The sequence below is a fragment of the Ictalurus punctatus genome, chromosome 8 (genome assembly GCF_001660625.3).
Source record: "Ictalurus punctatus breed USDA103 chromosome 8, Coco_2.0, whole genome shotgun sequence".
NCBI lineage: Eukaryota > Metazoa > Chordata > Actinopteri > Siluriformes > Ictaluridae > Ictalurus > Ictalurus punctatus.
Window position 1 is genome coordinate 7,143,967 of NC_030423.2, and position 15,114 is coordinate 7,159,080.

General features: G+C 38.2%; 1 protein-coding gene across 3 annotated transcripts in view; it reads left to right on the top strand.

The window, feature by feature from the left end:
* gria1a (glutamate receptor, ionotropic, AMPA 1a) overlaps positions 1-15,114 on the top strand; it is a 145,851-nt gene that overhangs the window by 57,074 nt on the left and 73,663 nt on the right. For all 3 annotated transcript variants that reach the window (XM_053682145.1, XM_017475174.3, XM_017475178.3), the window contains 2 exons: positions 4,166-4,350; positions 6,287-6,340. In XM_053682145.1, the coding sequence (XP_053538120.1) occupies positions 4,166-4,350; positions 6,287-6,340 (239 nt within the window). The remainder of the gene's footprint in view (positions 1-4,165; positions 4,351-6,286; positions 6,341-15,114) is intronic.

A 15,114-nucleotide genomic window follows, 5' to 3' on the forward strand; every position in this document is an offset into this window, starting at 1 on the left:
TCCTCTCTTTCCCTCTTTTTCATCACTTTCTCTGTCAGCTTTTTTATTGCCCTGTCCTCAGAATGAGATCATGTGTCTGTTGGGATATTGTAAAGGATGGGCTTTTGATGTATGTCTCTATGACTTACTGATGGTTTTATTCTCTGGAAGCTCTAAAGGGCTAGGGCTGTAGGGCCATTAACTCTCTGTGACTAAGAGGAACCATATTGCAGGAATCCATATTACCAACCTCCTGTTGCTTAGATACAGCCCTGCACCATTTCTGGGTTATTTTAAGCCCTTTAAGGAAATGCTAGTTTGTGGAGAGATCTCTGTGTGTGTTTGCGTGTGACACCAATGTGAATTTTCACATCACATATAGTATTGGCTCCTGTGTGTCTCTTTATAGGGTAGGCTACTCTTGTTTAGTGCTAGTCAAGATAAAAATGGCCCTATAAGGTGTTTATTGGTTCAACATGCTGTACTCGATACGTGATACATTCCTATTCTCTGCAGATGCATTTATTCCTTTTTTAATGCATTTATTATGCATTAAAAATATACATAGAGTGCCCTCCACTAATATTGGCACCCTTGGTAAATATGAGGAAAGAAGGCTGTGAAAAATTGTCTTTATTGTTTAACCTTTTGATCTTTTGTTTGGATATCAAACAATTGCAAACAAAACACAGGTTTATCAAAAAATATCTTTATTAAATATGTGTGCACCAATTTTAGTCAATATTTTGTGCTACCTCCCTTTGCCAAGATAACAACTCTGAGTCTTCTCCTATAATGCCTGATGAGGTTGGAGAATACATGGCAAGGGATCTGAGACCATTCCTACATAAATAATCTCTCCAGATCCTTCAAATTTGAGGTCCAAACTGGTGGACTCTCCTCTTCTGGTATGCCCATGGCATGACCTTGATTTTGTGGACAGTAAACTATTTTTGTGTTGATTTTGATGTATGTTTTGGATAATTGTGCTGCTGGAAGATACAACCACAGCCCATTTTAAGCTTTCTGGCAAAGGCACTCATGTTTTCATTTAATAGCTGTTGATATTTGATAGAGTCCCTGATGCCATGTATCCTAACAGAATGTCCAGGTCCTCTGGCAGAAAAACAGCCCCAAAACCACCACCATATTTAACCATGGACATGAGTTACTTTTCCATATGGCTATCTCCCTGTGTGCGCCAAAACTACCTCTGGTGTTTATTGCCAAAAAGCTCTCTTTTGGTTTCATGGAACCCGATCCCATTTGTTACAGTTACAGTAGTGTCTGGCAAACTGAAGATGCTCGAGTTTGCTTTTGGATGAGAGTAGAGGCTTTTTTTCTTGAAACCCTTCCAGACAACTTGTGGTGATGTAGGTGACTTCAGATTGTAGTTTTGGAGACTTTCTGACCCCAAGATACAACTAGCCTCTGCAATTCTCCAGCTGTGATCACTGGAGATTGTTTGGGCACTTGAACCATCCTCTTCACAGTGTGTTGAGACAATACAGACCCACTTTCAATTCCAGATTGATTCATAACATTTTATGTTAACTGAAACCTCTTAATTATTGCAATGATGGTGGAAAGGCATTTTTAATGCTTTTGCTATTTTCTTATAGCCACTTCCAATTTTGTAAAGCTCAACAACATTTTGCCACACATCACAGTTATAGTATCTCACACAAATGAGTACACCCCTCATATTTTTGGAAATATTGATGAAGAAATTACACTTTACTACAATGTAAAGTAGTGAGTGTACAGCTTGTGTAACTGTAAATTTACTGTCCCCTCAAAATAACTCAACTCATAGCCATTAATGTCTAAACCGCTGGCAACAAAAGTGAGTAAACCCCTAAGTGAAAATGTCCAAATTGGGCCCAATTAGCCATTTTCCCTCCCCAGTGTCATGTGACTTGTTAGTGTTACAAGGTCTCAGGTCTGAATAGAGAGCAGGTGTGTTAAATTTGGTGTCATCGCTCTCACACTCCCTCATACTGGTCACTGGAAGTTCAACATGGCACCTCATGGCAAAGAACTCTCTGAGGATCTGAAAAAAAGAATTGTTGCTCTACATAAAGATGGCCTAGGCTATAAGAAGATTGCCAAGACCCTGACACCAGCATGGTGGCCAAGACCATACAGCGGTTTAACAGGACAGATTCCACTCAGAACAGGCCTCGCCATGGTCAACCAAAGAGGTTGAGTTCACGTGCTCAGTGTCATATCCAGAGGTTGTCTTTGGGAAATAGTCGTATGAGTGCTGCCAGAATTGCTGCAGAGGTTGAAGAGGTGGGGGTCAGCCTGTCAGTGCTCAGACCATATGCCGCACACTGCATCAAATTGGTCTGCATGGCTGTCGTCCCAGAAGGAAGCCTCTTCTAATGATGATGCAAAAGAAAGCCCGCTAACAGTTTGCTGAAGACAAGCAGAGTACTGTGTACTGTGACATACTGAAGCAGAGCATGGCCGCAGGGCAATATTCCAGTATGATAACGACCCCAAACACACCTCCAAGACAACCACTGCCTTGCTAATGAAGCTGAGGGTGAAGGTGATGGACTGGCCAAGCATGTCTCCAGACCTAAACCCTATTGAGCATCTGTGGGGCATCCTCAAATGGAAGGTGGAGGAGCACAAGGTCTCTAACATCCACCAGCTCCATGATGTCGTCAAGGAGGAGTGGAAGAGGACTCCAGTGGAAACCTGTGAAGCTCTGGTGAACTCCATGCCCAAGAGGGTTAAGGCAGGGCTGGAAAATAATGGTGGCCACACAAAATATTGACACTTTGGGCCCAATTTGGACATTTTCACTTAGGGGTGTACTCACTTTTGTTGCCAGCGGTTTAGACATTAATGGCTGTGTGTTGAGTTATTTTGAGGGGACAGCAAATTTACACTGTTATACAAGCTGTACACTCACTACTTTACATTGTAGCAAAGTGTCATTTCTTCAGTGTTATCACATTAAAAGATATAATCAAATATTTAAAAGAATGTGAGGGGAGTACTCACTTTTGTGAGATACTGTATATTCCTTGGTGTTACCCATTGTTATGAATGACTAAGGGAATTTGTCCTATGTGTTACCTCATATAAGTCATGGTTGAACAATTTCCTGTTCCTAGTCACCCAAGTGTAATAAAAAAAAAAAAAATTAAAATATCAATGTGAATATACTTCAAATATATTTTTCTCATATGAATTGATAGTGGTGCCAATAATTGTTGCACATCTATATTTAACAAAGGTATTTTTTATAAACCAGTGTTGTGTTTGCAATTGTTTGATATCCATGAAATCAGATTATTTTTGTCAATTTTTTTAACAAAATATCTAAAGGTTCAGCGATAAAGACAATTGTTCACAGCCTTCTTTGCTCATATTTACCAATGGTGCCAATATTAGTGGGGACACTGTATTTACCATGGATTAGCTGTGATTATACAGTAGTTATCTTTTATGCATTTAGACTCTCATACTCTTAATCTCTCATATCTCAAGAAACACTGTATTTTAATAAATGCAACTTTGCACACTCAGACACACTACGGACATCTTAGATGCCAATCAGCCTATAGCACATGTCTTTGGACTGGGGGAGGAATCCGGAGGAAAGCCCCGAAGCACGGGGAGAGCATGCTAACTTTTTCTAAATGTAAAAGATTTTTTCTTCGCATATCCCAAGAAGTTGGGGTCAGAGCACAGGATCAGGCATGATATGGCACCCCTAGAGCAGAGAGGGTTAAGGGCCTTGCTCAAGGGCCCAACAGTGGCAGCTTGGCAGTGATGGGGATTGAACCCCTGACCTTCTGATCAGTAACCCAGCTTTAACCATTGATCCACCACTGGAATAGATTGTTCAAAAAACACATGGGTATGATGATCAGGTGCTCACATACTTTTGTCCCTATAGTGTATATATAACACAAATTAAATCACTTTGGTTATGTAAGTCTTTTTATTCAAAATTTTTGATGGAGAAAATTATTATAATATGTACTTGCAGGACCAATGCTATTGTGAAAGTGGGGGTCAGTGTTCAGCTCTATTCCCTTCTTTCCTTTTCTGTTTTATTTTGTATAATTTTTCCTACACTATAATGTGACCATTTGTCATGCTGTGTTTTCCAATGTGCATATGTGTCTCTCTAAAGAATGCTTGCCTCTTTCTGCTTTTAAAGGACTAATCGTTCTGCAGAAGGTTCTGGACACAGCAGCAGAGCGGAACTGGCTGGTGACTTCAGTGAATGTGGAGACCATGACTGAGGCATCGTTCCTCAAAGTCTTTCAGGACCTAGACAAGAGGAAGGAAGGCCAGATCATAATTGATTGTGAGCTGGAGCGCCTCAGCTCCATCCTAAAGAAGGTAATCAGTCATTTCCTCCTCCTTGTCTCTTGTAGTAGGAAAAGGGACATATCTCCCACCTTAGTCATTTGCTGAAGTGGTCTTCTTAGTTACTTGCTGAAGTGGACTTTAAAAAAAAAAAGGATAATTGCAACAAGTAACATGCCACTGTGCTGTTCCTTTATGTGGCCCATTGCTTGCATCACAAAACTGCTTAATTCTACTAATAAAGGATTATCATTTAAAGAATTAAAGTATAAATTTAATTTTTTGAATTATTTTATTTATTTATTTTTGTAATCCACTCACTGTAACCATCATCTTATTGTGTACTGGCAGGCCTGGATGCTAATTTAAAATGCAATTCAAAGCGTTCACAAAGATCCACTGGCTATGGTTATCAGATAAGTGCTAGTTAGAGAAGCAGGAAGCTTCCTGAAACTGTAATTAATAACTACTCACCCTCTGGGGATTTTTTTCCCAATAGTTTCCTCTTTTTCTTTTGTGATGCAGTACGATCTGTTGACCAGTACTCTCTGCCTGGTTATTGTGCAGTTTCTGTAATTTTCTTTTGATAGATTAACACACTATCACGGTCATTATAGGGAGAAATTTTCTTTTAAGTCAGTTAGAGTTTCAAGTTGGACTTGGCTGTTTTTCCTGGAGGTGGCCTGAAGTGAAAGCTTTCTGCTGAGGTCATTATTAATAACTAATGCCACTGTCTGTTATGCCCTCAAGCTAGCATATGCTCTCATAACGTTATCTTAAAGACAACAGGGTTAGGATTGGCTCAGCTTCTATGTATTCATTTATTTATTCATTCATCTTCAGTAACCAATTTATCCTGGTCAAGGTTGAGGTGGATCTAGACACCACCATATGTACATACTTCACCACTAAGGGCACAGAGTAGCAATCATCTTTGGATGTCAAACCATTGCAAAAAATAAAAAAAAGACAGTAGTTCTCTGTTCTCACATACACACACAAGCACACATTTTCTCTTTCTTCTTTCCAGTACATACATGCACGCACACGCACGCACGCACACACACACACACACGTGTGTGCTAATATGGGCATTCAAATTAACATGCATACACACATTCTCTGCTTATCAGTCTCTTTCTTACATACCCACCCTTGTGCAGTGATACAAATTTAAGCATATTATGGCTCTGCTCACTTGACTGCCTAGTAAGTGAGTCAGCAAAGCAAACAGGGCAGATTGAAGGATTTGGAATGTTAATGTGCTCCTCCTCCATTACTGCATGACTCATACTTTTCCAGTACTGGTGCCCTCTGTGTTTATCTAGCTTTGTTATTCTTCCTGTTTCTATCTAACAATAGAGATCTTTCAATCATTCCTGTCCTTCTTTGTGAAAATGAATGCATTTCTATGACATCTTAAAAAGCATTACTAGCTATTGCACTCAGTAGGATGTGTTGGAAGATTTTGACTAAAATGGCACTGTTTTATTTTGTTTGAATTTCATGGGGCTCTCAAGAGATAGCACAGTGTCCCTCAAATCCAAAGGTGTTTTTTTTTTTTTTTTTTTTTTTTTTTAAGTTTTGAAATAAATGTAAAAGTATGTAAAATAGCTTTGTTATTATATTAAATTGTGTTAATTATATTAACTTATTATTATGCATTAGCAAAACCAATGTTTCAAATAATGCATAGAGATTCTCACTAGCACAAGAATATGTGGTCTGACTTAATTTACCCTTAGCCCTTACCATTCTTTTGCATTCAAGTTCACTTGGGTGAAATCCATTTTTTCCTTGATCTTGATTATTGGACAATAATTATTTAGTTGGTTGTTTATTCATTCATTCATTTTACTGCACTGACCAACTGTTAATGACTACAGTTAATTGTTCTTAACTACTGTTAAGTGCCTCCAGTGTGTACCTTTTGAAACGCAGTTATGTTTTACTCTGTTATCTCTTGTAGATTGTAGACCTGGGAAAAAACCGTAAGAGCTATCACTACATACTGGTAAACCTGGTAAGTATAAAACGCATGCGTCTGTACAAGTTCACATTCATATGTTTGTACAAAAGAGCATGTAACTGGACAGGAAATGAACAGAAAGTCACAAAGTGAGCATTTCGAACATTGCAATTATTCTGAAGTCATTCAGTGTCCACCTCTAATTGGTGAAAAGTGAGCAGCATAGAACTTGTCTGTAATGTCTCAGTAATGTTGAAATAATTAGGGATTCAAACACTAAAGGTGCTGGAACCAGATTATACCTATTATACCACTTAGATTTTTTGCTAATTTGCATAATATGCACAACCTAGTTTTGCTAACAAGTCCAAGGATTTTTGGCCTATCTTCACAACTTCACAACTACTCAGCAGAATGTGATCCTCAAAAATTATCGAAAATATCTTAAATGTCTAAACAATATGGCCGCCACATGTCTCAGATAACTCTTCTTCAGGAACCATAAATCCGATCGAGCATAACACATCTATGTGTTAATGTGGATTTTTGATGGTGACCTAATTACTTAATAAGCATGACTGCTATCAGCAACCTGCTTTAATCAGGCATTTGACAGGATTAAGATTGAGCTCTGTCACAAAACTTGGTAGGTTCTGTCATATCACAGCAAACCAGTGACTACATTTCCCATCCTGCACTGCAGCCTACAAACATGGCCGCCATGGACTGCAATTCCCAGAACACTCATTCATTCTAATCAAGCACACCTGCATCCAATTTCACATACTCATTCCACAGTATAAAGAGACTGTTTTCTAACTGTCTTTGTGAAGTATTAGTGTTACTACTGTATCAAGTGGTTATACCATGTTCCTCGTTTTGTTTCATGGTTCTTGATCTTATTCTCGTTTCTTATTCTCGTTTCTTATTCTCGTTTCTTATTCTCGTTTCTTATTCTCGTTTCTTATTCTCGTTTCTTATTCTCGTTTCTTATTCTCGTTTCTTATTCTCGATTCTTATTCTCGATTCTTATTCTCGATTCTTATTCTCTATTCTAGCCTTGCCCTGTTTATGCCAGTTTGCCAATCACCTGACCCTTTGCCTGTTTCTTGACCTCACTATTGTCTCGTGTTTTGGATTTGTCTGCCTGTCTCTCTCTCATTTAACCCTTATCTGCATTTGCATCCGTTCTATTCTTCATTACGAGGAATACGTGACAGGTTCAGGTATGGATCCTCTAATATTTCATGCAATCTCATTGAAATTGGTCACTGGAGGTGTTATTCATGTTTGTGGAAAACCAACTTATGCTAGCTAGTACTAGGTTTGTCCAATCTTGACAAAACTGATGTCAAACTACTTAGGAGCACATGAACCTTAATAATGATCAAAAACATGTTGATATTTATAAACAATATGGCTGCCACACATCAAGTAATTCTAAGAATGCAGAGCTGGTTTACTCAAATAGCTGTAATTCACGATTAGTGATATGGATTTGAACCAAACTTGATAGACATTTCTCAGGAACCAAAAGTCCAAGCTAAAATTTAGTCTGCTACATTGAACTGCTGATCTGTAACTAGATTTTTAATAATTACTTTCACACATTTCACAAAGCTGTCATCACAAAATTTGATAAGTATGATAATCTATGGTATCTTTATTATTCTATGTGTCTTGTCAAAAACTGCCCACTGGGGTTGCTATTTGCAAGGAGTGCTTGGACCCCACAGATTGCCACTTGCAGGTATATTTTAAATTGAAACTGTAACTGGTATTAATATGCCAGTGCTTGTTCATGGAATTTGCCATGGAGGGGATTTAACCTCTGCATGGGGCACGCATAAATGAGTTCAGGGCTTGTTGAAGCCTACTAGAATTCTTTCACATCAACCTTGGCAAACCAGGCCTCCATGGACCTCATTTTGTGCACAGGGACAATGTCATGCTGGAACAAGTTTAGGCTATACCTCTTAGTTCCAGTGAAAGGATACCTTAATGCTACAGTGTACAGCAAAATATTCTAGACAATTGAGTGCTTCCAACTTCAACTAGTTTATTCAGTGTATTCAAATTAGGGGTGTAATATTTTTTTTAACTAAACTAAACACATTACCATGGGTTTTGGATTTCACAATATTTTCAAAGGTGGTGACATTGAGTGCTTTGAGAAACTACCTATGGAAAATACTTTGAATGGCAGAATATTTTTATAATGGACTTTATGTATCTTGATAGATTTCTAAATGTTAAGTTAATTTATTCTTAGCCTTTGGTAGTATGTTGAAATAATGTAGGAGTACAGTTTTCTGATTTCTATCATTGTTGCTTGGTACTGTATGTTTTTTCTTAATAGGCTGCTTACACGTAACCAGGATATAATATTGTTGTGACATAATTGTGACAAACAGGCCATGGAGACAGTGTTAGGATCCATGCGCAGGAAGTTTTATTGAAAATACACAAACAAACAATCCAAATCGGCAGGGAGTGAGACGTAGTCGAGGTGCAGGCAGATAAAGTTCTGTAACCAAAAGACCAGGCATACAAAACAAAGGATAATCCAAAGAATTGTTAATTCCACAGGCAAAGGTCATAACTAGAATCAAATATGGCAAGCAATGGAAACTGGCTCAATAATGCAGATGAACTAATAATATTTTGCAAAGGTGAAGTGGAAATGGTATGTTTATATATGTTTATAAATGCCAATAAGAACTTTTGATTCTGCTGAAGTTTATTTTTCTTGATTTCTGTAATATTTAGGCCATGGTGCAATGAACTTACAAAAGTGAAAACAATTTAAATTACCATGTTTTATAGATACTGTAAAATATTTAAAGGTGCTTTTTTTTTTTTTACATTTCACCTATAAACCAAAGTGGATGCAGCCTTATCACTGTATTGTTCCATTCCTAACTCACTTGCTCATAACTCATATAGAGGAAAGGAGTCAGGAACATGCAGCACAATAAAGAATTTTAGAAGATTAGAAGAAAATTACCTCTTACTGATTGTCACAGCAAGGGAAAAGATTATTAATCAAAAGGTGTCTACAGTGGCAGCAGTTTAAAAAAGCAATGCATCATTCTAATCAGTGAGATCTGAAGTGACTCAGTTCTCCTCCAGATTCGTTTTGCCAAGCCTCCTGGAGCTATGATTCACCATGCAAGTTTACCTGCTGTTCTGTGCAGACTTGATGGCTCTCTAATTCTTACCTTAATTCTTGCACTAATTTCTGTTAAAAATCATATGATTAAATCCTGCACTACAATATGAGCAATGGTCACTAATGTCTATGTTCATTGTGGCACATGTCTGATGTCTTTTTCATCCTTTTATTAGACCTTTTTGCGGTGATGTGTTTGTTAATGAGCTTCGTTGTTGAGTACTAAAGGTTTCTCTGGCTCCCCTTTTTGTCCATCTTTTTAAACAGCTCATGATAATTTCCCAAATCTTCATCTCAGATAAGATAAAAATGTTTCACTTCCCTGAGAGATTCTGCTAGGTGGACAGGGTGGTTTTATGAGTGCAGTGATGTGGAAAGTCTGAATAGTGTGGTAGGGGGCTTGGGATGTGTTTTACTTAGACCTGCTGCCATTAGTTTGCTTATGTTTGCCCAGGGGTGGTGGCAGTGTTGTTACTGTGTCCTGAGTGTGTGAGGCTGTGTTAGAGAGATATTCCCAGGGACATGATGGCATGCTGCTTCTCCTGGGGAACAGAGAGGTCAGAGAGCAAATCACTCTCAGTGAGGCTTGTACAATCACCACACATTAAAAATAGTCTTGAAGACCAAACTCTCACTCCTATTTCTCCCTGTTCATCTCTGTCTATCTCTCATTCTGTCCCTTCTTAGCTCACTCTGTCTTTTTTCACTTACACTGACAAACATGAAAAAAGAGAAGGGTTGGTGATTGCCCTTCCTAGTATTGCTATTTAATTACAGATCACATTAATTGCCTTGTCAGGGCCGGTCCAATCCACTGACAGGTGAATCCACAGGGCTCTACAGTGCGACCATTTCAGTAACATTTGTAACTGAAAAGTACTTTGTCTGAGTGTGAAAAATATTTAGGCGCACCAGTGCGAGTGACCTGTTCGAAGTTAATAATAATCATCATCATCATAATAATAATCATAATACAATCGGAATAAAAACTCCAAAATGCGCAACAGTTACTTTCACACTGTTTTTCAACACCTCAGTCATTCAAACAAGTGTGCAAATACTGCCTAGAAGCCTTTTTATGACGACAAGAGTAACACTCTATGTGATCTGCTTCTCTCAACTTGCCGATCTCTCAAACCGTGATCTTTTATTGATCATGCAAAATGACCTGGACCTGCGACTGTGACATGCTCGTGTAGCCACAGCAGCGTTGGGGCCAGTAAATTATATACAATTTAATAATAATAATAATAATAATAATAATAATAATAATGCTAACGCACAAGGTTGGGTGTAATTCAAACTCCATTATTAAATAATTCCTCACCAATCCTAATCAAGAGTAGCAACTGTTCAGTCTGGAAATATACAGTACACTCTCCCTTCACTCTCTTAACTAACTCTAATAGACAATTCACTTCATTTAAACTCATGGTTGCCAGATATCACTAGAAAAGTAAACTCCAGTTTTTATGTTTTGATTTAAATCTCCCCAAAACACATTATTATCAGCAGACATGGCAACACTGTACTGGGGGAACCAATCTAAAAGGAACAACTGATAAACAAACAAAAAAACCTAATAAAATGTAAAGACAGAAAATGTGCTTAGTTTTAAATAAATCATTTAATATAAAATAAAATATTATAATAAATTCATAAAATATAAATAAAATGACAAAGAAATAATGTTTAATTACTATAGGTTGCATTTAATATCAATTTGACATTAAGCTTAGTAGACTATTTCCTTAGAAGGCTATTAGCCTTCTTTTTCCTAATATGCATCATCTTTCTGTTATTCTACTTTTAATTAAGACTATTGTTTAAGATATTTCAAAAAGAAATATTTTATGCTTGTTTACTATGTCCTGCATTGTTATTTTTGTATTTTTATTTGTTAATTTTTTTTTATTTATTTTGTATTGAGCATATAATAAGGTAAATTAGTGTTTAGATTTTTTCTTGTGGGTTTGCCTATCCACGGTTGTTTTTTATTTATTTTTAATTATTTAATTATTGTTATTATTGAAGTAAATAAAATATTGAGTATGAGAGTATCGGGGGGATGAATCTCTCCTAGGGCACCAAATGGGCTAGGACCGGCACTGTGCCTTGTTGAAGCAATTAAGTTGCCTTTTGTTCCTTAAGACATGGTAATTGGTAACCTGTGGAGAATTCTTTAGAAGCACGCTAAGAGAGAATTGTTCTTTGGCATAAAGACATAATGATGCTACCTGAAGTGCTCATCTGCATTTTTATCATGAAAAATAGCAGAAATTTTGTTTGCAGTCAAGCTGTCAACTTCCATTGTACTGTACAAAGGCTAATTCACATTCATCACTTCCTCCAGATGAATTTATACCTCACTGTCACAAACATATGTGCATATACATAGGCCAATCTTTATCTGGATATTTGGATAAGTCCTAGTCAGTATCTAATATCGTAACACAGACCATTCAATTAGGTTCACATAGGGAATTCAGAAGGGTAATACAAAGCAAAGGTCAGTAGAATGTCCAAGGTTAAGAACACACAATGTGAACAGATTAGATTACAGAACACAGCTCAAAACTTCCACAACTAATAACAACACCTTACAACTAGACTGGTACAGTGTCTTTTGGCAAACAAATATATAATTGATAGATAACAAGTGCTGTGTAGAGCTAATACTTATCGACACTAACTGCAAATGATAACCACTAATTAGAATACTGTGACCTTTGAGTGGACCAGAGTGATGCCACAGTGTGCAGCCCATGTTCACATCTGCATATCCATTTTCCTATTGCAGATAATATGGAAGGGTCATGTGAGACAATCAATAAGTAGGTCAGAAAAAAAAAATTCACCTAGGGCAAGAAGTAATCGAAGTTCTCCATGAGACCAGAGGGGGAGCGAAGTTCTCCATTCGGAGAGAGGGAGGAGCGATGCTCTCTGCGAAGGAAGGGGGAGCGATATATGGCATAAAGCAAAGAAAAGGAGCAACATCTGCAGCCGAGCAGGATGGCAGCGCGACGTCCTCAGCCGAGCAGGATGACAGAGCGACGTCCTCAGTGGAATAGGAAAGCGGAGCGATGTCTGAAGAGGAGCCTGGCATAGTGATGTCTGAGGCAGAGCAGGGAAGTAAAATGGAGCTCTTGGCTGCACTGGGAGGCAGAGAAACATCATCAGCTGAACAGGGATGCTGAATGGGGATGCTAAGGAGCGTCCTCAGTCAAGCAGGGAGGCTGAGCGACATTATCCATTGATTCAGCAGGCTGAATGAGATCCACAGCAGGGGAGGGAGGCAGATCGACGTCCTTACTGGGGCAGGGAGAGTGGGAGATGGTTTCAGACTGGTTGGAAGGCTCCTTCTTTATATACACCCTGAGGGAGTTCATAACGTTGAGCCATTCCCGATTGGCTTTGATCAGGGAGAATCTCCCTTCCTTCTCCCACCTCGGTTTTTCCCTTTTAAAAAGGGCCTCTTGGATGCTGAAAAAGTCTGCTGTATCCATTTTATAATGTCTTGCATTCTGTCACGTTTGTAGGTAGAGATGGATGCAAATGCAGAACAGAAGTGAATTATTTAATATTGTACCAAACAAAACGCAAAACAAGACTTACCTGAAACAAGGACGAGCATAAAGTGATACAGATTGACAGACCAAACAACACAAGACAGCTAGTGCAGTGCCAAACGTGACTATTCAATTCAATTCAATTCAATTTTATTTGTATAGTGCTTTTTACAATAGACATTGTCTCAAAGCAGCTTTACAGAAATATCAACATGGTATACAGATATTAAAGGTGTGAATTTATCCCAACTGAGCAAGCCACTGAGTGGCGACGGTGGCAAGGAAAAACTCCCTAAGATGTTTTAAGAGGAAGAAACCTTGAGAGGAACCCGACTCAGAAGGGAACCCATCCTCATCTGGGTAACAACAGATAATGTGAAAAAGTTCATTATGGATTTATATGAAGTCTGTATGGCCTTAGGAGCAGCCGTAGTCCCAAAAGTGTGGAATTAGAGAAGATTTGAGCTCCATCCAGAGGAAGAAAGGATCTGGATCTCTAGTATCTCCATAAATTCGTGTGGGGCTCGGCGAAAGGAGAGAGGGAGAAAAAAGATTATTATGACTGCGAAGTAGTAGAACAGAATCTAGTCAGGGTAGGCTTGACTAAACAAATACGTTTTAAGCCTAGACTTAAACACTGAGACTGTGTCTGAGTCCCGAACACTAATAGGAAGACTGTTCCATAACTGTGGGGCTCTATAAGCGAAACCTCTCCCCCCTGCTGTAGCCTTTACTATTCGAGGTACCGTCAAATAGCCTGCATCTTTTGATCTAAGTAGGTGTGGCGGATCATATAAAACCAAAAGGTCGCTTAGATATTGTGGCACACGACCGTTTAGTGCTTTATAGGTTAATAAAAGTATTTTATAGTTAATGCGAGATTTTACTGGGAGCCAATGCAGTATTGATAATATCGGTGTGATATGGTCGTATCTTCTAGTTCTAGTTAGGACTCTAGCGGCTGCATTCTGGACTAACTGGAGCTTATTTATATTCCTACTGGAACATCCAGACAGTAAGGCATTACAGTAATCTAACCTAGAGGTGACGAATGCATGAACTAGTATTTCCACATCATGTAGTGACAATATGTTTCTTATTTTAGAAATGTTTCTGAGATGAAAGAAAGCTATCCTAGTAATATTATCTACATGAGCATCAAATGATAGGCTGGAGTCAATAATCACTCCAAGGTCTTTAACTGCTGTACATGATGAAACAGAAAGACCATCCAGAGTAACCATGTGATCAGAAAGATTACTTCTAGCTACATGTGGGCCTAATAAAAGTATTTCTGTTTTATCAGAATTAAGTAGAAGGAAATTAGTTAACATCCAATGTCTAATGTCCTTTACACAATCCTCAACTTTACTAAGCTTGTGTCTGTCCTCTGGCTTCGCTGAAACATACAACTGTGTATCATCAGCATAACAGTGGAAGCTAATTCCATATTTACGAATAATTTGAACTAGGGGTAGCATATATAAAGTAAAGAGCAGTGGGCCTAAAACAGAACCCTGTGGAACTCCAAAAGTAACTTCAGTACGCATGGAGAAATCACCATTTACATCTACGAACTGATAACGATCGGTGAGATAAGACCTGAGTCAGGAGAGGACTGTTCCCTTAATACCAACAACATTTTCTAATCTATCAAGGAGAATAGTGTGATCTATAGTATCAAAAGCTGCACTAAGGTCGAGTAACACAAGCAGCGAGACACAACCCTGATCGTAGGTCAGTAGAAGGTCATTTACTACTTTAACTAATGCTGTCTCTGTGCTATGATGAGGTCTAAATCCTGACTGATACATTTCATGAACGTTATTCCTATCTAAGTACGAGCATAACCGCTTTGCTACAATCTTTTCTAAAATCTTAGAGATGAAGGGGAGATTTGATAGTGGTCTATAGCTGGACAATTGAGACGGGTCAAGATCAGGTTTTTTAATCAAGGGTTTAATAACTGCTAATTTAAGTGATTTAGGTACATAGCCAGTGCTTAGGGAAGAATTGATTATATTTAAAAGTGGTTCAATTACTCCTGAACAAATCTGTTTAAACAAACATGTAGGTATGGGATCTAG